The sequence below is a fragment of the Taurulus bubalis genome (genome assembly GCF_910589615.1).
Source record: "Taurulus bubalis genome assembly, chromosome: 20".
In the NCBI taxonomy this organism is placed as follows: domain Eukaryota; kingdom Metazoa; phylum Chordata; class Actinopteri; order Perciformes; family Cottidae; genus Taurulus; species Taurulus bubalis.
Genome location: NC_136608.1, coordinates 2,146,527 through 2,161,018, shown reverse-complemented (window position 1 = coordinate 2,161,018; position 14,492 = coordinate 2,146,527). Strand labels below are relative to the sequence as shown.

The following is a 14,492-nucleotide window of genomic DNA, read 5'->3' as shown; positions in this document are numbered from 1 at the left end:
ATACGTTTGAAAACTCTGGGGTTACGTCCAGTGTGGACTGCCGCAAACGGCGAAGTTTGGAAACGATGACTAAGACACCCGCGTTCGTTAAGTCGGGATGTGTACTCTCCTAAATTGGTCACGCCCCGATCACATGACTCTGAGAAACAATCTGGTCCCTTTTTTCGTCATTGTCGTTCTTCCTCCGCAGTATTTTCTGAATCTACAACTAAACCAACTGCAGTGTGTAGACAATTTGCTTTCTGTTTGCACCGTGTACGTGAATGATCATGTGATTATTTTTTTTTTGCGTTTTCAAAGGTTGCTGTGTGGACTGAGAATTTCGAAAACAATGCTGAAACGTCCAAATGGACAGAACATTTTCGTATTATTGTGGCTGTAGCCTTAAAGCTAGAGTTTATGTTCACCGCAATCACGGAACCCATCAGCTACGATATGACAACTAGGCTGCAACTAACGATTATTTTAATAATCAATTAATTGGTTGATTTTTTTTTTTTCCGATGAATCAGATAAAAAACAAAAGCATTAATTTCCAACCCTTTATTCAAAAACAGAAGTGACAGTGCAAAACATCTTCAGAAAGTGCACAAACGGGTTGCTCCTTGAACATCACTGAGCTGTTAATTAAAAAAAAAAATGGACTAACACAAAAACCATACATGCATGTATGCTTTACATCTACCAAATATATAGGCATGTGAGCCCTTTTTACTGTATTGATCTCCTTGGAGCAGAGGCTGCTTTTACATACCCTACTTTTATCAATATGTATGAAATACTGGGACAGAGGGAAGCTGTACTGCTCCTCTCACGTCTGTTTTGACCTGCACCTTTAGGCACAGCTCCACCTCATCTCAGCCTGCATCAAGCTGCGCTACACATAGAGCGTCCTCTTCCTTAAACTATTTCATTCACATCATCTGATCAATATCTTGGCCTCTTATGACCACAAAAGCACGTTGTTGGCTAAGCCCATTATTTGATTAATTCTACTTTGAGTAAAAAAAATAAAAAACCTGCAGCCAGAAAAAAGGGAATAAATGATGGTATAGAATCGTGGGGGCCCTGGTGATTCCCACCCATAGTAGGTACAACGTGATTGAGGTAACAAAAATCAATAAATATAATTTTGAATTATAAAGAAAAAAGTTAATTGTTAATAGTTGTTTAAAAAAATGTAATAACAATAAATGACCACAAAGAAATAAGAATACAATTTAATATGATTGTCTGATTTATGTTTTCTGTTTGTTCTTTTGTTCAAAAAATCTAAGAAAACACTTTGAATCTGTAGACTACTGCCTAATAGTCTTATTATTGCCATTTGATGACAATTGCTCATACTTTAAGCCTAAATAGGTACATTTATTATTTTTGAATGACTGTTAAATGTTATTTCAAAATTGCACCCAAAAAAATATGTAAATTTCCTACCCTGATGTTATATGTTCTGGCTCACCTTTGCAGAGATCCAGAATTTCTACTTGTAGTAGTGTACTCTGCGTAGTAGCTACTGCCATGGAGTAAGCAAACAACTGCCCTAGGCCCACAGTGGTATTAAGATGGACTTATTGATGCAAAAAGTTAACGATACCAGGGTGTGAGTTTTGATTTATTGTCAGAGTTCAATCGTTTCTAATGATGAATATACTATGGGGCACAATGTTATGCTGTGTTCACACCGAACGCGACATGATTTTGTCGCGCGACCAGATTACATGCAAAGTCAATGCACGGACGCAACAGGTCGCGAAGGCGCGACATTTGGCCGGGCGACGTGAACGGAGCGCTTGGCGCGCGACTTCGCCCCGCGAGTTGAAATATCCCAACTCTGGCGACAAAAACGCGTGAGTCATAGTTGCGTCAGCCAATCAGCGTTGAGAATCAGCGTTGAGAAGCTCTGCCCGTCATCACCGCCGTCTTGCCGTTGCTGTCTGACTCAAACTGCTGCTGCGCCGTCTGAAGTAGCTCTTCATTCAGACACTGTTGTGGGATAATATTATGAACCCAGACACCACGGAGTTTGATGTTCCGGCGTATGTGGAGTTTACACAAGTATAAAGCAGAACTGGTGATTATTTCCATGGTGGATGAAGGAATCTGTATCCGTTTTACGGAGATAAGCAGACGCAGTTCCTGGAGGAGTCAATGAAATTCACCGTGCTGTGTGCGGCTACGGATGGTGTTATGAATAGGGATGGGTATCGTTTGGGTTTTTTCCAATACCGGTGCTAAACCGATACTTTTAAAATGATACCGGTGCCTAAACCGATACTTTTTTTATTGCCAAGGCAATTTTTTTTCTTTAAATTGAACAATATATTAACCTTTTAAAGTGTACTATGAATATAAATACATACAAAACACTTGTCTTCAAAATGCAGCTTCAAACCTTTTAACTTTAAACTATAAACAATATATATTTAAAAAAAAAAAGAACAGATACAAGCGTCAGGTGGCCTGATGGGACCGTGTGCTGCTTTACTGGACTACACGTCATCATTAATATCAACCGGGAGAGATTTGTTACAGAAAGCAGAGGACGGACGTTCAAAAGCTCGTGCTCGTGTCTGCAGCGATCCCTTTGTGCGCGCGCTGTGAGCGCTGGAAGCCCCGCCCCCTCGAGCATGTGTTGGAACCGGTGCCAATATGGCACCTGTTCTCGGTACCCAACCCTAGTTATGAACCCAAACACGAAGGCTTTTCATGTTCTGACATGTTTGAGACTTTCACAACAAGTATAAAGCAGAAATGATGGTTATTTATTGCATGATCGATAGCCGAAATGAAAGCTCCTTTCACAGAGAAGTGACGGTGATAAGCCACGCCCCCTTTGTCGTGTTTGGTGTGAACGCCCTCGTTTCATTCGCGCGACTGTTCGGTCTAAACGCAGTATCCCATGCATCCTGAAAAAAAAAAAAACGTGGAAAAACGGTTGACATTGAAAACGCATGAGAATGAACTATCAGGCTATCTATCATGGCTCTCTAAACCAGATAACATAGCAATTTGAAAGTTATGTTCAGGATCATATTAACATTGAATTGGTAGTTTATGGACCAGATTATTTTGGTTGTGCCTGCACAATATTGTGGATAACAATGGGGTTTCTTGGTATTGGAGATCGTAGAGTTGAGAACACAGCTTGTATAATTATAAAAATGGTATAACCTAAGAGTTGATTTGTGTATTATGAATAATACATAGTCATATCTGATAACAACTAAACAGTTATTGTAATAAGTATTCTGGTGACAGAAAGCACTGAAAGATAAACTGTTGAATGTGACCTCTTATGACCAAAGCACTGAGTAGGGATTTGGCTTGGGACACCGTTTGGAACTCAGCTGAGGACATCATCCGAGGACTTTGTCTCTGCCCACGGCAAAGAGGACACCGATTGCGAGCAGGAGTTGGCTGACTGAGCTTCCAACCTGCAGGAGAAAAAGGACACCATTTCTGTGACTTTCTATGGAGTCAAGATAGGGCTGTGCGGTATGGGCAAAAATTCATATCACGGTATTTTGTAAGATTCTGGCAGTATCACGGTGTATATATTTTTTTTTAAACAAGTAAACACATTGATTCCATTAACAGCACCAGTCAACTAGCCAGCAGTACTGTCAGCGAGCTGTCCATAGCCACAGCAGGTAGCAACATTGACTTTTTACAGTTTAATACTGGGAGCGCAGTGGAGTCACACTTGTTATAAAATTACAGCGCCGAATTGCATGCTGGGTAGAGTTCGCGCACAAAAAAAACAGGAAGAGACAGACCGGAAGACACGCCACACAAACAGCTGTTCGCCGCCCAACTTCCCAGCATTCAATTTGGCCGTGTAATTTTGGCCGCGATCATAAGTGAACCAAGTTACCCTGACAGCTAAGTAGCTCCACTGCGCTCCCGGTATTAAACTGTAAAAAATAAATGTTCCCGCCTGCTGTTTTTGCGGATATGCACGGCTTGTTGACTGCGCTGGTCGCTGACGGCACCGCGTAGCGCAACAACAGTTGTTTCGTGTAATCACCGGCATGACGGTATATGAAAAATTCATACCGTATGGAAATCGGAAACCGGTATACCGCACAGCCCTAAGTCAAGACAATATTCTCCTTGCTGTGGACATAATGTTAGTAACAGGAGAGTAGAGCCTTATGCTGCATTCACACCGGACGCGGCGCGAATTTGACGCGCGACCACATTACATGCAAAGTCAATGCACAGACGCGCCGCCCCGCGAAAAAGCGTTTTTTCACCGGGCGGCGTGATGGATGCGTTTGAGGCGGCACGAACAGAACGTTTGACGCGGGGCGAACAGAGCGAAGGACGCGGCACGAATTCGCGCGAGTTGAATTATTCCAACTCCAGTGGAGAAATTGCATGACGCAAAGTTGCGTCAGCCAATCAGCGTCAACCAATCACCACCGTCTTGCCGTTCCTGAATGAAACTGCTGCTGCGCCGCCTGAACCAGCGCTGGCAGCGGCCGTCATTGATTGTTGATCGTTGTGGGACTACGGATAATATTATGAACCCAGACATCATGGAGTTTGATTTTCCCACGTATGTGGAATTTACACAAGTATAAAGCAGAACTAGTGGTTATTTCCATGGTGGATGAAGGAATCTGTATCCGTTTTACGGACATAAGCAGACGCAGTTCCTGGAGGAGTCGGTGAAATTCACAGAGCTGTGTGTGGCTACGGATGTTGTTATGAACCCAAACACGAGGGCGTTTCATGTTCCGACATGTTTGGGACTTCCAGAAGTATAAAGCTGAACTAGTGGTTATTTATTCCATGGTCGATAGCGGAAATTAAAGCTCTTTTTATGGCACTGGAGCGACGGAGATAAGCCACGCCTCCTTTGACGCGGGGCGAATATTCGCGCCACCTTCAGTGTGAACACCCTTTTATTGTCGAGCGAGTAAAATGCAGCGATATATGCGGCGCGTCAAATTCGCGCCGCGTCCGGTGTGAACGCAGCATTACTCCAGAACCTACCGTGATAACCTAGACATTTAGCCTGTAAGGGTAGTAACCAGTTAAGTTTATGTTGTCATGCTGAAGAGTTAAATTGTAAAGGGATTTTTACTTGTATAGGACTAACTAATCATAACTGTATTGACTAGTTGACTTTCCCAAATGAAAAAACTGCACCCTAACTCCTTTTCAGCCTAACTGCCATTTGTTTTAATATTGCTGGAATTGTGAAACGATTCTGTATTGACTCAAAATTGAATGGTGAGATAATCAATTTAGTTTGTAGTCTTTCTGATTGTCTGATCACTTGCTTCTTGCCTGTTTTGAATGTAGTGATACCCAAGTAACCTTCCTGCACGGGAACCTGGAGCTCTCATAAGTAGAGGTGTGAATCTTAAACTGGCTTCACAATTCGATTGCAATTTACAGTGGAAGGGGTGGATTCAAAGGTCTGGACCCAGGCAGGGTCTTTTCAGCGAAAGGCCCATTTTTGTGATCGTTAATGTTGTCTTTGTTAGCCCTGTTATTGACTGGAGACCTGTACAGTCAGCTGGGATAGATTCAGGCCCCTGTGATCCTGCAAAGGATGAGCAGTTACAGATGGATGCATTTACATGGGATGGGACTCTCACATGGGCCCCACCGGCTGTAGGAGGTTGACAGAATGGCGCAAAGAGTACACAAGACCGGCACCAGATTAGTTTCCCACATCACCGACCAGCTCTCGAGAGCTAAGTTTTCTCCTCGGGACAGGTTTGATGCTGGACTAACTGCATCATGCCGTTAAAAAAAAAATCTCACTGCTTGATTTGTTCTGAATGCAAAGACGGTTAGGGAACTGTGAAGAATGTGGTAAAGAACCACGCCAGATAGATCATTTAAAGCCTTTTGTTATTCCTCAAAAGAAAAAATATTGCGATGTAGCATTTGGCTGTGTTGTTGGGTTCTCACATTGGAAAAGGCCTATATTGTAGTGATGGGACTCCAACCAATCCCTATTTGTCCTTGTGTTTGTTTCCTAGATTTGAGATTCAAACTGAAGTCATCACTTTAAGATTGCTCTACATGCGACTTGATCTGGATGTCAAGCCAAGGAGGATTCTATTCTGCATTCCAACACTGGAGTAACGTTGGTGCTCGGTCATCACCTCAGGCCATCAATGTACCAATGGTTCATCCTGAGAATGAAATACAAAACATGGTAGCCTCTCAAAGTCCCGAGGACCCTGAAGTGGCATACGGCCCTGCTCGGATGCAGAAAAGCTATGCACAATTGCAACAACGGTCACAGGGACTTCACCAACAACAGGAGTCACCTGCAAGTACAGTAAGCACTGGATCCCAGCCCTCCATATTAACTAATACTACAATTAACTTTCTTACATCAGCTGACACTCATTCATCAGCGCACGTCTCTGTACAGCACCGCAGTTATTTTGGGACATCAGTTGGTTACTCTGTAAGACAATTGGTTAATAACGGTGGACAACAAAGGGAATGTTCTAAGGGAAATCTTAGACGTTTTCTGAAAGGGTCAAATTTGAACCAGAATACTGGACTGCAGCAAAGAAAACATTTGAATTGTGCCTTTTCCGCTGGTACCAATTCTGCAACACTCCAGGGAGACGGCCTTAAAGTAGCACAGACTGTTCCTCTAAAGGTTCAGCATTCTTCTGAGACTTTGCATAAAACTTGTCCACTGCTGTTTGACTTGCTTTCTGAAAATCGGTCTGAATCTTTTACCACCAAGTCTTCAGAGTCAGAGGAAACTAATGCCAACATGGCATTCAACACTGTTGCTCATGTTTCAGACAAAATACACCATAAAGGTCAGCAAGCTGGTTCACTAGCTGCTCTCAACTGTGGACAGACTAGAACGCAACACCTACATCATTCAGGAGGAACTCTTTCCACCCCCCATCAGCAGCAAGTCTTGTCAGTTGGTGAAACGAAGCCGCCTACAAATGATGAAATACATGCCATTATTTCAAAAAAGCTTGCCTATTTTTGCAACTATTTAACTTGTGATGGACATTCCAATAAGGAGTTGGGCAGGAACTCCATACTGCAGTCCCAGCTCCCCACAACCTCTGCCTTTAAAGGAGAAGATGCCATGATTGACGAGTGCTCCGCTGCAGTTGGACAATATAACTGTTTAGCACTTGAAGCGGACAATTCAAAAGGCAACAAAGCGAATGCTGAGTTAATGCACCAGTTTAACGAGACGTGTGATTGTGCTACATCTGCAACAGAGAAACATTCAACAGGTATACTAGTCACTGCTGTAGAAAACTCAAAACATGTTCTTAAAAATAAATCTGTCGAGAAGAGTGCATTGGTAGTTTTTGATCTGTCGGTAAAAAAACATTTGGATGTATCTATGCCTGCAAATAGCGATTGCAAACTTGTTTATTCAGATGACTGTGAAGATGCATGTATTGGTAACGATGAAAGTTTCCATAGTAAATGGTGCGATAAGTACTTAGAGAATGGCATGACCACTCTTAATTATTCATCAACTGCACTGAAGGAGCTCATTGCCAGTCTGGAGAGTGTAGACAGCATTGCCGAGACGGAGAACGTTTCTAAAGTCATTCTACAACAATATTGGAATGGGAAAATGGATAACGTTAATCTCTTTGCATCCACAGAATATCCACATATAATGCTGAAAGTTGGTGCCACTTGCACAAAGAATGAAGAGGAGAGTCCAGTGGTTCTTACTGCAGTGCCTGGAATGACCTGGGATGACAGGAGGGAGCAACAACCCACTATAGTGCTCAACCGCAGCTCGTCACAAGAAGAATACAAGTCTCCTTCGTTAAATAGCAACAAGAATTTGGATGACATAGACAAAGTGCCTGGTGTTTCGTGGGCTCTCAACCACATGACAGAGAGGAAGAAAAGAGATGCAGCCCTTAAACCTGTGGGGACAGTAGGGTTGGACAGTGTTCAACGTATGGTTGATGTCGCAGAGGATCCTCAAACTAAGTCAAGTTCAGTGGTGTCTGGAAATGGAACATTTGGATTCTCATTACTCCTAAATAGAAATGCAAAAGAAAAGAAAAGCATTGAGGATCAACAATATGCGAGGGAAGATGCGGGTTTTGCGCGTTCACAAACTATAAGCATGGTGGTACCTGAAAACCAGTTACAGAAACATGCCCTGCGATGTGAAAGCAAGGTCGAGGAAGCACATCCACTGCATGAAGACATTTCAGACAATGATGCGTTGCAGCTGGCCACAGAACTACCAAACAAAGAGCATTGCAAATTTAGCTCTCCTGCATATCTTGAAGACCCACAGTATGAAGATATAAGTGAAGCAGAAAGTCAGACTGAGTCTATGGCTTCGGAGACGACTATACCCACTCTAGTAGCTGCTCCAAACGTTAGGCAGTCACTACTTGTCACAGAACAATATTGTGCTACCAGTTCTATGAGTTCTGATGACGATACGACTGATAATGAGACGGATGATGAGCATGTAGTCATACCTGTAACCATGGTCACCCTTACATTTGAACCAGAAGATGAAGACCAGGATATCCCAGAAACAAATGTCCCAAGTCCAAAACGCTGGCCATCTCCAAATCTTGTGCAAGCTACTGTTTTCCCCCCGGTTGAAGCTACTGCTTTCCCCCCAGTGCCGGTGTTTGACACACCAGAGTCATTTCTCCTTTCTGAGATTACAATTGTGGCAATGGACAGTAGCCCCGATGAACATGAAATGGACTCTGAGGGAGATGTAGAGACAATTATGAAGAGAAGAGGGTCTTCAGACAGCGGTGAAACTGAAGATAGTTGTGATTACTCATCTGCATCAGAATCCAACCATATGACAGTGTCCAAGAAGATGAGGAAAAGCTTAGCACCTGTGCCGTCTAAGACCAATGATTATTTGTCTGAAGAAGAGAGCGAGGGCAATGACGTTATAATTATGCCGATTGAAGCCAAACCCGGCTGCTCTAAGCATTTACAGGATGATGTAATAAACTTGGATTCTGACACGGAAGATGAAAGTGATCAAAAATGCAAAAAAAGGGTAAAAAGAAAGCGGAAGCGGTCACGCTCTTCAGGGGACCGTGGCGATGCCCTAGCCAGTCAACAAAAGAGACATTCGCCTGAAACCTTTAAAGACAAGATTCCAAAGAACAGACCACCATCTGTATACTCACCAGCACCATTGCACCAATCCAAACATGATCCACCATTTCAAGTCATGGTGCAGGATGTATCCTCTGACTCGTCAGAGTGTACAGAAAAGAGTGAGCAGTGGGTTGACAACAAAGCTGCCTCTGAGCATGTTCAACACAAGACCAACACACACAAGATTTCCCCGGAACAAAGTGTAATAATCATCGACTCTGAGGATGAGCCTGCCGAAAACTACGAAATGCCAATATTTCTCTCTTCCGGGTTGCACAATGGCGATGACCCATGTGTTCGACCTGAAAGTGTGGACGGTGAGTGTGGACCTGCTGAGGAAAAGCTCCAAGAAACCAGACCGTCTTTGGCAGACTCACCACAGTGCCAGTCTAAACTTCGTGACACACAGTTCAGAGAAGCGACAGAGGATGCCTGCTCTGATCTGTTGCACAGTGAACAGCTGATTGAAGCAAGAGGTGGCTCTGAACATGTACCACACAAGGCCAAGAGACAAACAACGTCAAAAAGAGTGATACCTGATTCTGAGAGAGTGCGTAAAAAAGGCCATTTCAGCAAAAGGAAGGCCGTTACAAAAGGAATCGGTTCATCAGGATCAGAGGACAGTGCTGGTGATAATGTATTTGCCCCAAAAAGCAGACAAACTGCGTCTGTGGACAGTCTTTTGGAAAATGCTAAAACAAAGCCTAAAAAAAAGAATGTATTATCTGAAGACTTGCCAGAGAAGCAGCCTATGATGAAGGATGCAAACTCCCATTTGTCTAATAATTGTGTGATTCCTCGCTGTGCTGTGAAGCATTCTGGACGCAAAGGAGTCTTGACACTTATTGAAGAACCTATAGTCCACATGCAGGGTAGCGATGGTACTCTGTCTCCAGAGGCCTCCACGGATTCCAGCAAAAAGACAGAGTCCTGCGAAAAGAATGAAGCACCTTCGAACAGAAATAAAAAAGTACCTTTCTTCCCACCCGTACCTGCAAATGATAAAAACCAAGCAATAAAGAATGACGTTCACACCAATGCACGAAAGCCTGCAAGGGTGTCAAGACAGCTTTCCTTACCTGTGCAGGAAGGCCCATCCACTTCCTTCAGTAGCTCGTCTTCCACAAGTAGACCACTTCCTGTCCAGGCCAGACGAAGCTCAGTCTCCTCAAGCGGTGTGTATCCTTCAGAGGCCTCCTCTCGTCCGCCATATAATCCCAGAGAACTTTCGTTTCCACTTAACAAACGGCAGTTTGTTAGCTCCTCAACATTAAACCATCCTCTCTCAAAAGGCCCAGCATCTACCATGCAATTAAATGCAACAGGCAATGCAAAGGAACAAGTGACTAGCTCTCCTCCAATCAGGGGAGACAGAAAATTGAGGAAGGATAACGTCAGATCAGAGCATAGTCACCATGACGGGGCCAGTGATGGAAGGGCACCCAGAAAGAGGCACAACCACCATAAGCCTGCTACAATGCTGATGAAGAGAGCCACTAAGGATGCCAAACGGTGGACAAAGGCCATAAACCGGGTTTCCCACAAAGAAAGAAGTGTGTACCTTTTTGAAGTCTCTTGACTGTGTTTTAATTGTCCTTAATAAATTCACATGGTCGTCAGGTTATTTTAATCTAATTAGAATGCATGTTAACCTGTATTCCTACTATAGGAGACTCTGTGGGTGAAGGTTACAAGTGGTCAGAGAAGCCAACAGTGGCAAAGTCAACAAAAGGTGACGCTTCACATTTTCTCTAACATGGTTTGTCCCATGCATGCATGAAATACTTTTTAAAGCCACCACACCACACTATGCAGTTTCATCTGGATTTCTCAGATACGGGTGTAATCTTTTTTTTTTTTTCTGTTCCCGGCAGTTTGGCATCATAGGTTCCAGCAGAGAGAAGAAGATTGGTAGATCCCCTCCAAGACCTTATCTGTGAGAAAAGGGTGCCTGTGTCGCCGAACCGAGTCAAGTTTGTTTCATGTCCAAAGGGAAAGCTGGTGCTGTCGTTTAGGACTTTTGAATTGCCAAAACATGTTCTGTGTTTTAACTGTTCCTGTTACATTCTTTAAATGTGTTACACCATCTATTTGTGTTAATGGTCATGCTTCTAAATGTTTGAATCAATCTTTTTAACCAGCTACCTCAATGTATATACATTCAAGTTGTTAAATCTCTTTGATCTGAATTCAGTCAAAACATGAAACTTTAAAAGGTATTTTGATCTATATGTATATATCACATTTTACTTTTTTTTTTTTTTTTTACTTCGAAAACTGCGCTTATTGCAGTATTCCTATGGGCAGTGTTGTATCACTTTTTATTAAAGCGTTAATGTGAAAATGCATAAAAGTCTCAGTCTGTCTCAAGTCTCGTGTGTTTCTTCGGTTTCACCACTAGAGGGAAGCATTGGAATATATACTGCAGAACACAGTTCACACAGTTCTTTGTGATTGAGGGAATTTAATTTTTTTTTTATATATATATATATATATATATATATATATATATATAGATATAGATATATAGATATATATAGATATACACATACACACACACACCTATTTAATTACAAAACGACCACTTTATAAGGATTTAAAGATATCTTAAATTTAGTTTTGACTAGCACACTCAAAGTTGTAGATATCTTGAAATACAATTTCCACGAGTAACAACAGTATTGTGGATTTCTTTCATTATTATCCCACAGGTGAGAATGCCATGTAATAAAAATACACATGCTATCCTCTGATTGGGGACACTAGATATACTGATCCTTTCGAAATGGTCACATGTTAGGCAGCTGTACAATTTTGGCTCCATTTATTAAGATAGTGTCACACGTATGAACAGCTGGAGCCTCATCAGTGGAGCTTAACCCTGACGTTGGGTCTGACAATACTTGACCATTGTTCGTCACAAAATCTGACGGATTTTTGTTGGTCATTATATGAATATATATATATTTTTAAAGGAATCCATGTCCATCTTGGTAAAGTTTTGGTTGATCATGAAAACAACAACAATCCCGTAATACATGCGAATAGCATTAAAAACAAGATACATAACCGTACACAATGAAGTTATAATGATAAAACATAATCAGGAAAAACTCCCCAAATAAAGATAGTAAAAACCCTTTCACAGGGAAAACAGGAAGAAGCCTTCATAGAGCAACAGAGGAGGATCCATCTCATGGATGGACAGAAGCAACAGATGTCACGTGACCAGAATGAACAACGTAACAGAGTTACAGCACATTACATCAATATGACATAAATGATTCATATAATGAGTAGTAGGCATGGACCACGATCCATGACGCAGAAATGACTTATACATTGCGTAATAATGCGCATTAATATGTGGCCGCGGCTGCTTTGATGAAATCAGATTGAAACGTTGTTCCGTTCGGCCTGTGTTCCAGGGAACTGACTGACTGACTGACTGACTGACCGGCGCACTACATTTGAAAATCCCGCCTCCTCCGAGCCTGAGACACACACACACACACACACACACACACACACACACACACACACACACACACACACACACACACACACACACACACACACACACACACACAACAACAACACACACACCGCTCCCCCGTCCAGCGCAGGCGGTTGTGTGCGACACGAGCGCGCTGAAAGCGAACTCGCACCGCGACAACGTTCAACACGAACTTCGGAATACTACTGGCGTTAGTCTATCTGCTCGGGACCCGACGCAGAACCGGGACTCGAGCTTTTTTATCTCGGGTTGTTCTCCCCCCTGAAGATGTGTCGCTCGGAGCACTAGGAGCGGACTAGCGCCGCACACGTAGCCGGGATGAGTGGCAGCTCCGCAGGGTCCGGCGCGGCGCCCTGCCGCTTCGCCCACTACTTTGCTATCTGTGGGATAGACACGGAAACCGGACTGGAACCGGACCAATTAGCAGGTATGACTTCTCCGTTCTGTGCGGTTGGTTTTGAAGAAAGAACAGAAACAAATAGAACCACAGCAGCAGCCCTTCGGTTCCACACAGTTTCGAAGAATTGTTGAACTAAAAGTAAAAAGCTTCACAGCCGTGGGGGATAGTTTTAGTTCAACAATGCTGAACAACATTGTGACATGGAGGTCCGTACCTGCGGGTCGACAGTGCTCGGTGCCTCCGTCATTACCGTCATTCTCCCGGTGTCTCCTGGACGTTATGAGGGGATTCAAGCTCCCCTTGTACTGCTCTGAGCCCGTCGAGGTGAAACTACCTTTCATAACTGTGCTGTCGTTTGTTTTACTCTGTAAGATATCATCTTTATTTATATATATATATATATATATATATATATATATATATATATATATATATATATATTCGCTTTCTCTTCTGGATGCGGTTCTAGCAGCTCAGAGCCGCCTGAGGTGTTGCACCACAGTCAGATCAGTTGCTTATGTCTGTGCAATCAAAGCCAAAGTTCACAATAGTAAAGTGTTTGTGTGTGTGTGTGTGTGTGTGTGTGTGTGTGTGTGTGTGTGTGTGTGTGTGTGTGTGTGTGTGTGTCGAAAGTGAGCTGTGATTGCACTTTTTTGCCTTGTCATCAATGTGTTCCAAAATGTACGTGTGTGTGTGTGTGTGACACTGATAAGCCATGTGCCCCGCTGTATGCTCTGCTAACACCAGTCATTACATTACATTTCTTTTAGCTGACGCTTTTATCCAAAGAGACTTACAATAAGTGATTCAACCATGAGGACAAACTGAGAACAACAAGAATCAAGAAAGTACAATTTCTTCAATAAAGTTAAACCACAAAGTGCTTTCAGGAAGTAACATTTAAGTACTACTAAAGTGCTACTATGTGCTACTTTCCTTGGTCAAGGTCTGTTCGGAGCACGGTAGGCAAGTACCAACGTTTTGAAGCGGATGCCGGCGACTCTGGGTTCAACGTAAACTACATTTCACTTTCCCTGTCAGGCAACTGAGTTAGAAATCTACTTGCCCCAATCTATTTTGTAGTTGCCCCAATAAATAATTTGATTCATTAGCAGTTCTAAAACAACAACAAAGACCACATTTTCCTTTAAGTAAATTAATCTGGAGTTTTGCCCACATCCTCTAACACCACCTCCCTGAACTCCGGTTTACAGGATAACTGAAATGCTTTCTGGCACAGATCATAAACTTTGTCTTTACCCGCCGCCATTTTCTCCCAATCGGTCCTAAGCATGTGCAGCTCTCAACGCGATGAGAAGGCACGGAGGTGGCTCCCTCCATAGCTAGTTCCATCACAGCCGGAAAAGAAGAACTAGTGCGTTGCTAGATTTACTAGCTTGGTGTTTTACTTGCAAGCAATCCTTATAGTTGAGCATTTCTGTG

At 42.9% G+C, this 14,492-nt stretch overlaps 1 protein-coding gene and 1 long non-coding RNA gene across 6 annotated transcripts in view; both read left to right on the top strand.

Moving 5' to 3' along the window:
- Positions 1–7,636: 7,636 nt before the first annotated feature.
- On the top strand, positions 7,637–11,460 carry LOC306752402. The gene is made up of 3 exons (XR_013771219.1): positions 7,637–10,685; positions 10,802–10,864; positions 11,007–11,460. It is a non-coding gene; the product is annotated as an uncharacterized lncRNA (long non-coding RNA).
- A 1,507-nt stretch (positions 11,461–12,967) lies between these two features.
- The window catches only part of LOC306752558 (DENN domain-containing protein 5B-like), a gene marked incomplete at its 5' end in the record, with an annotated part of 66,727 nt that continues 65,202 nt past the window's right edge, over positions 12,968–14,492 (top strand). For all 5 annotated transcript variants that reach the window (XM_079236338.1, XM_079236337.1, XM_079236335.1 and 2 more), the window contains one exon: positions 12,968–13,076. In XM_079236338.1, the coding sequence (XP_079092464.1) occupies positions 12,968–13,076 (109 nt within the window). The remainder of the gene's footprint in view (positions 13,077–14,492) is intronic.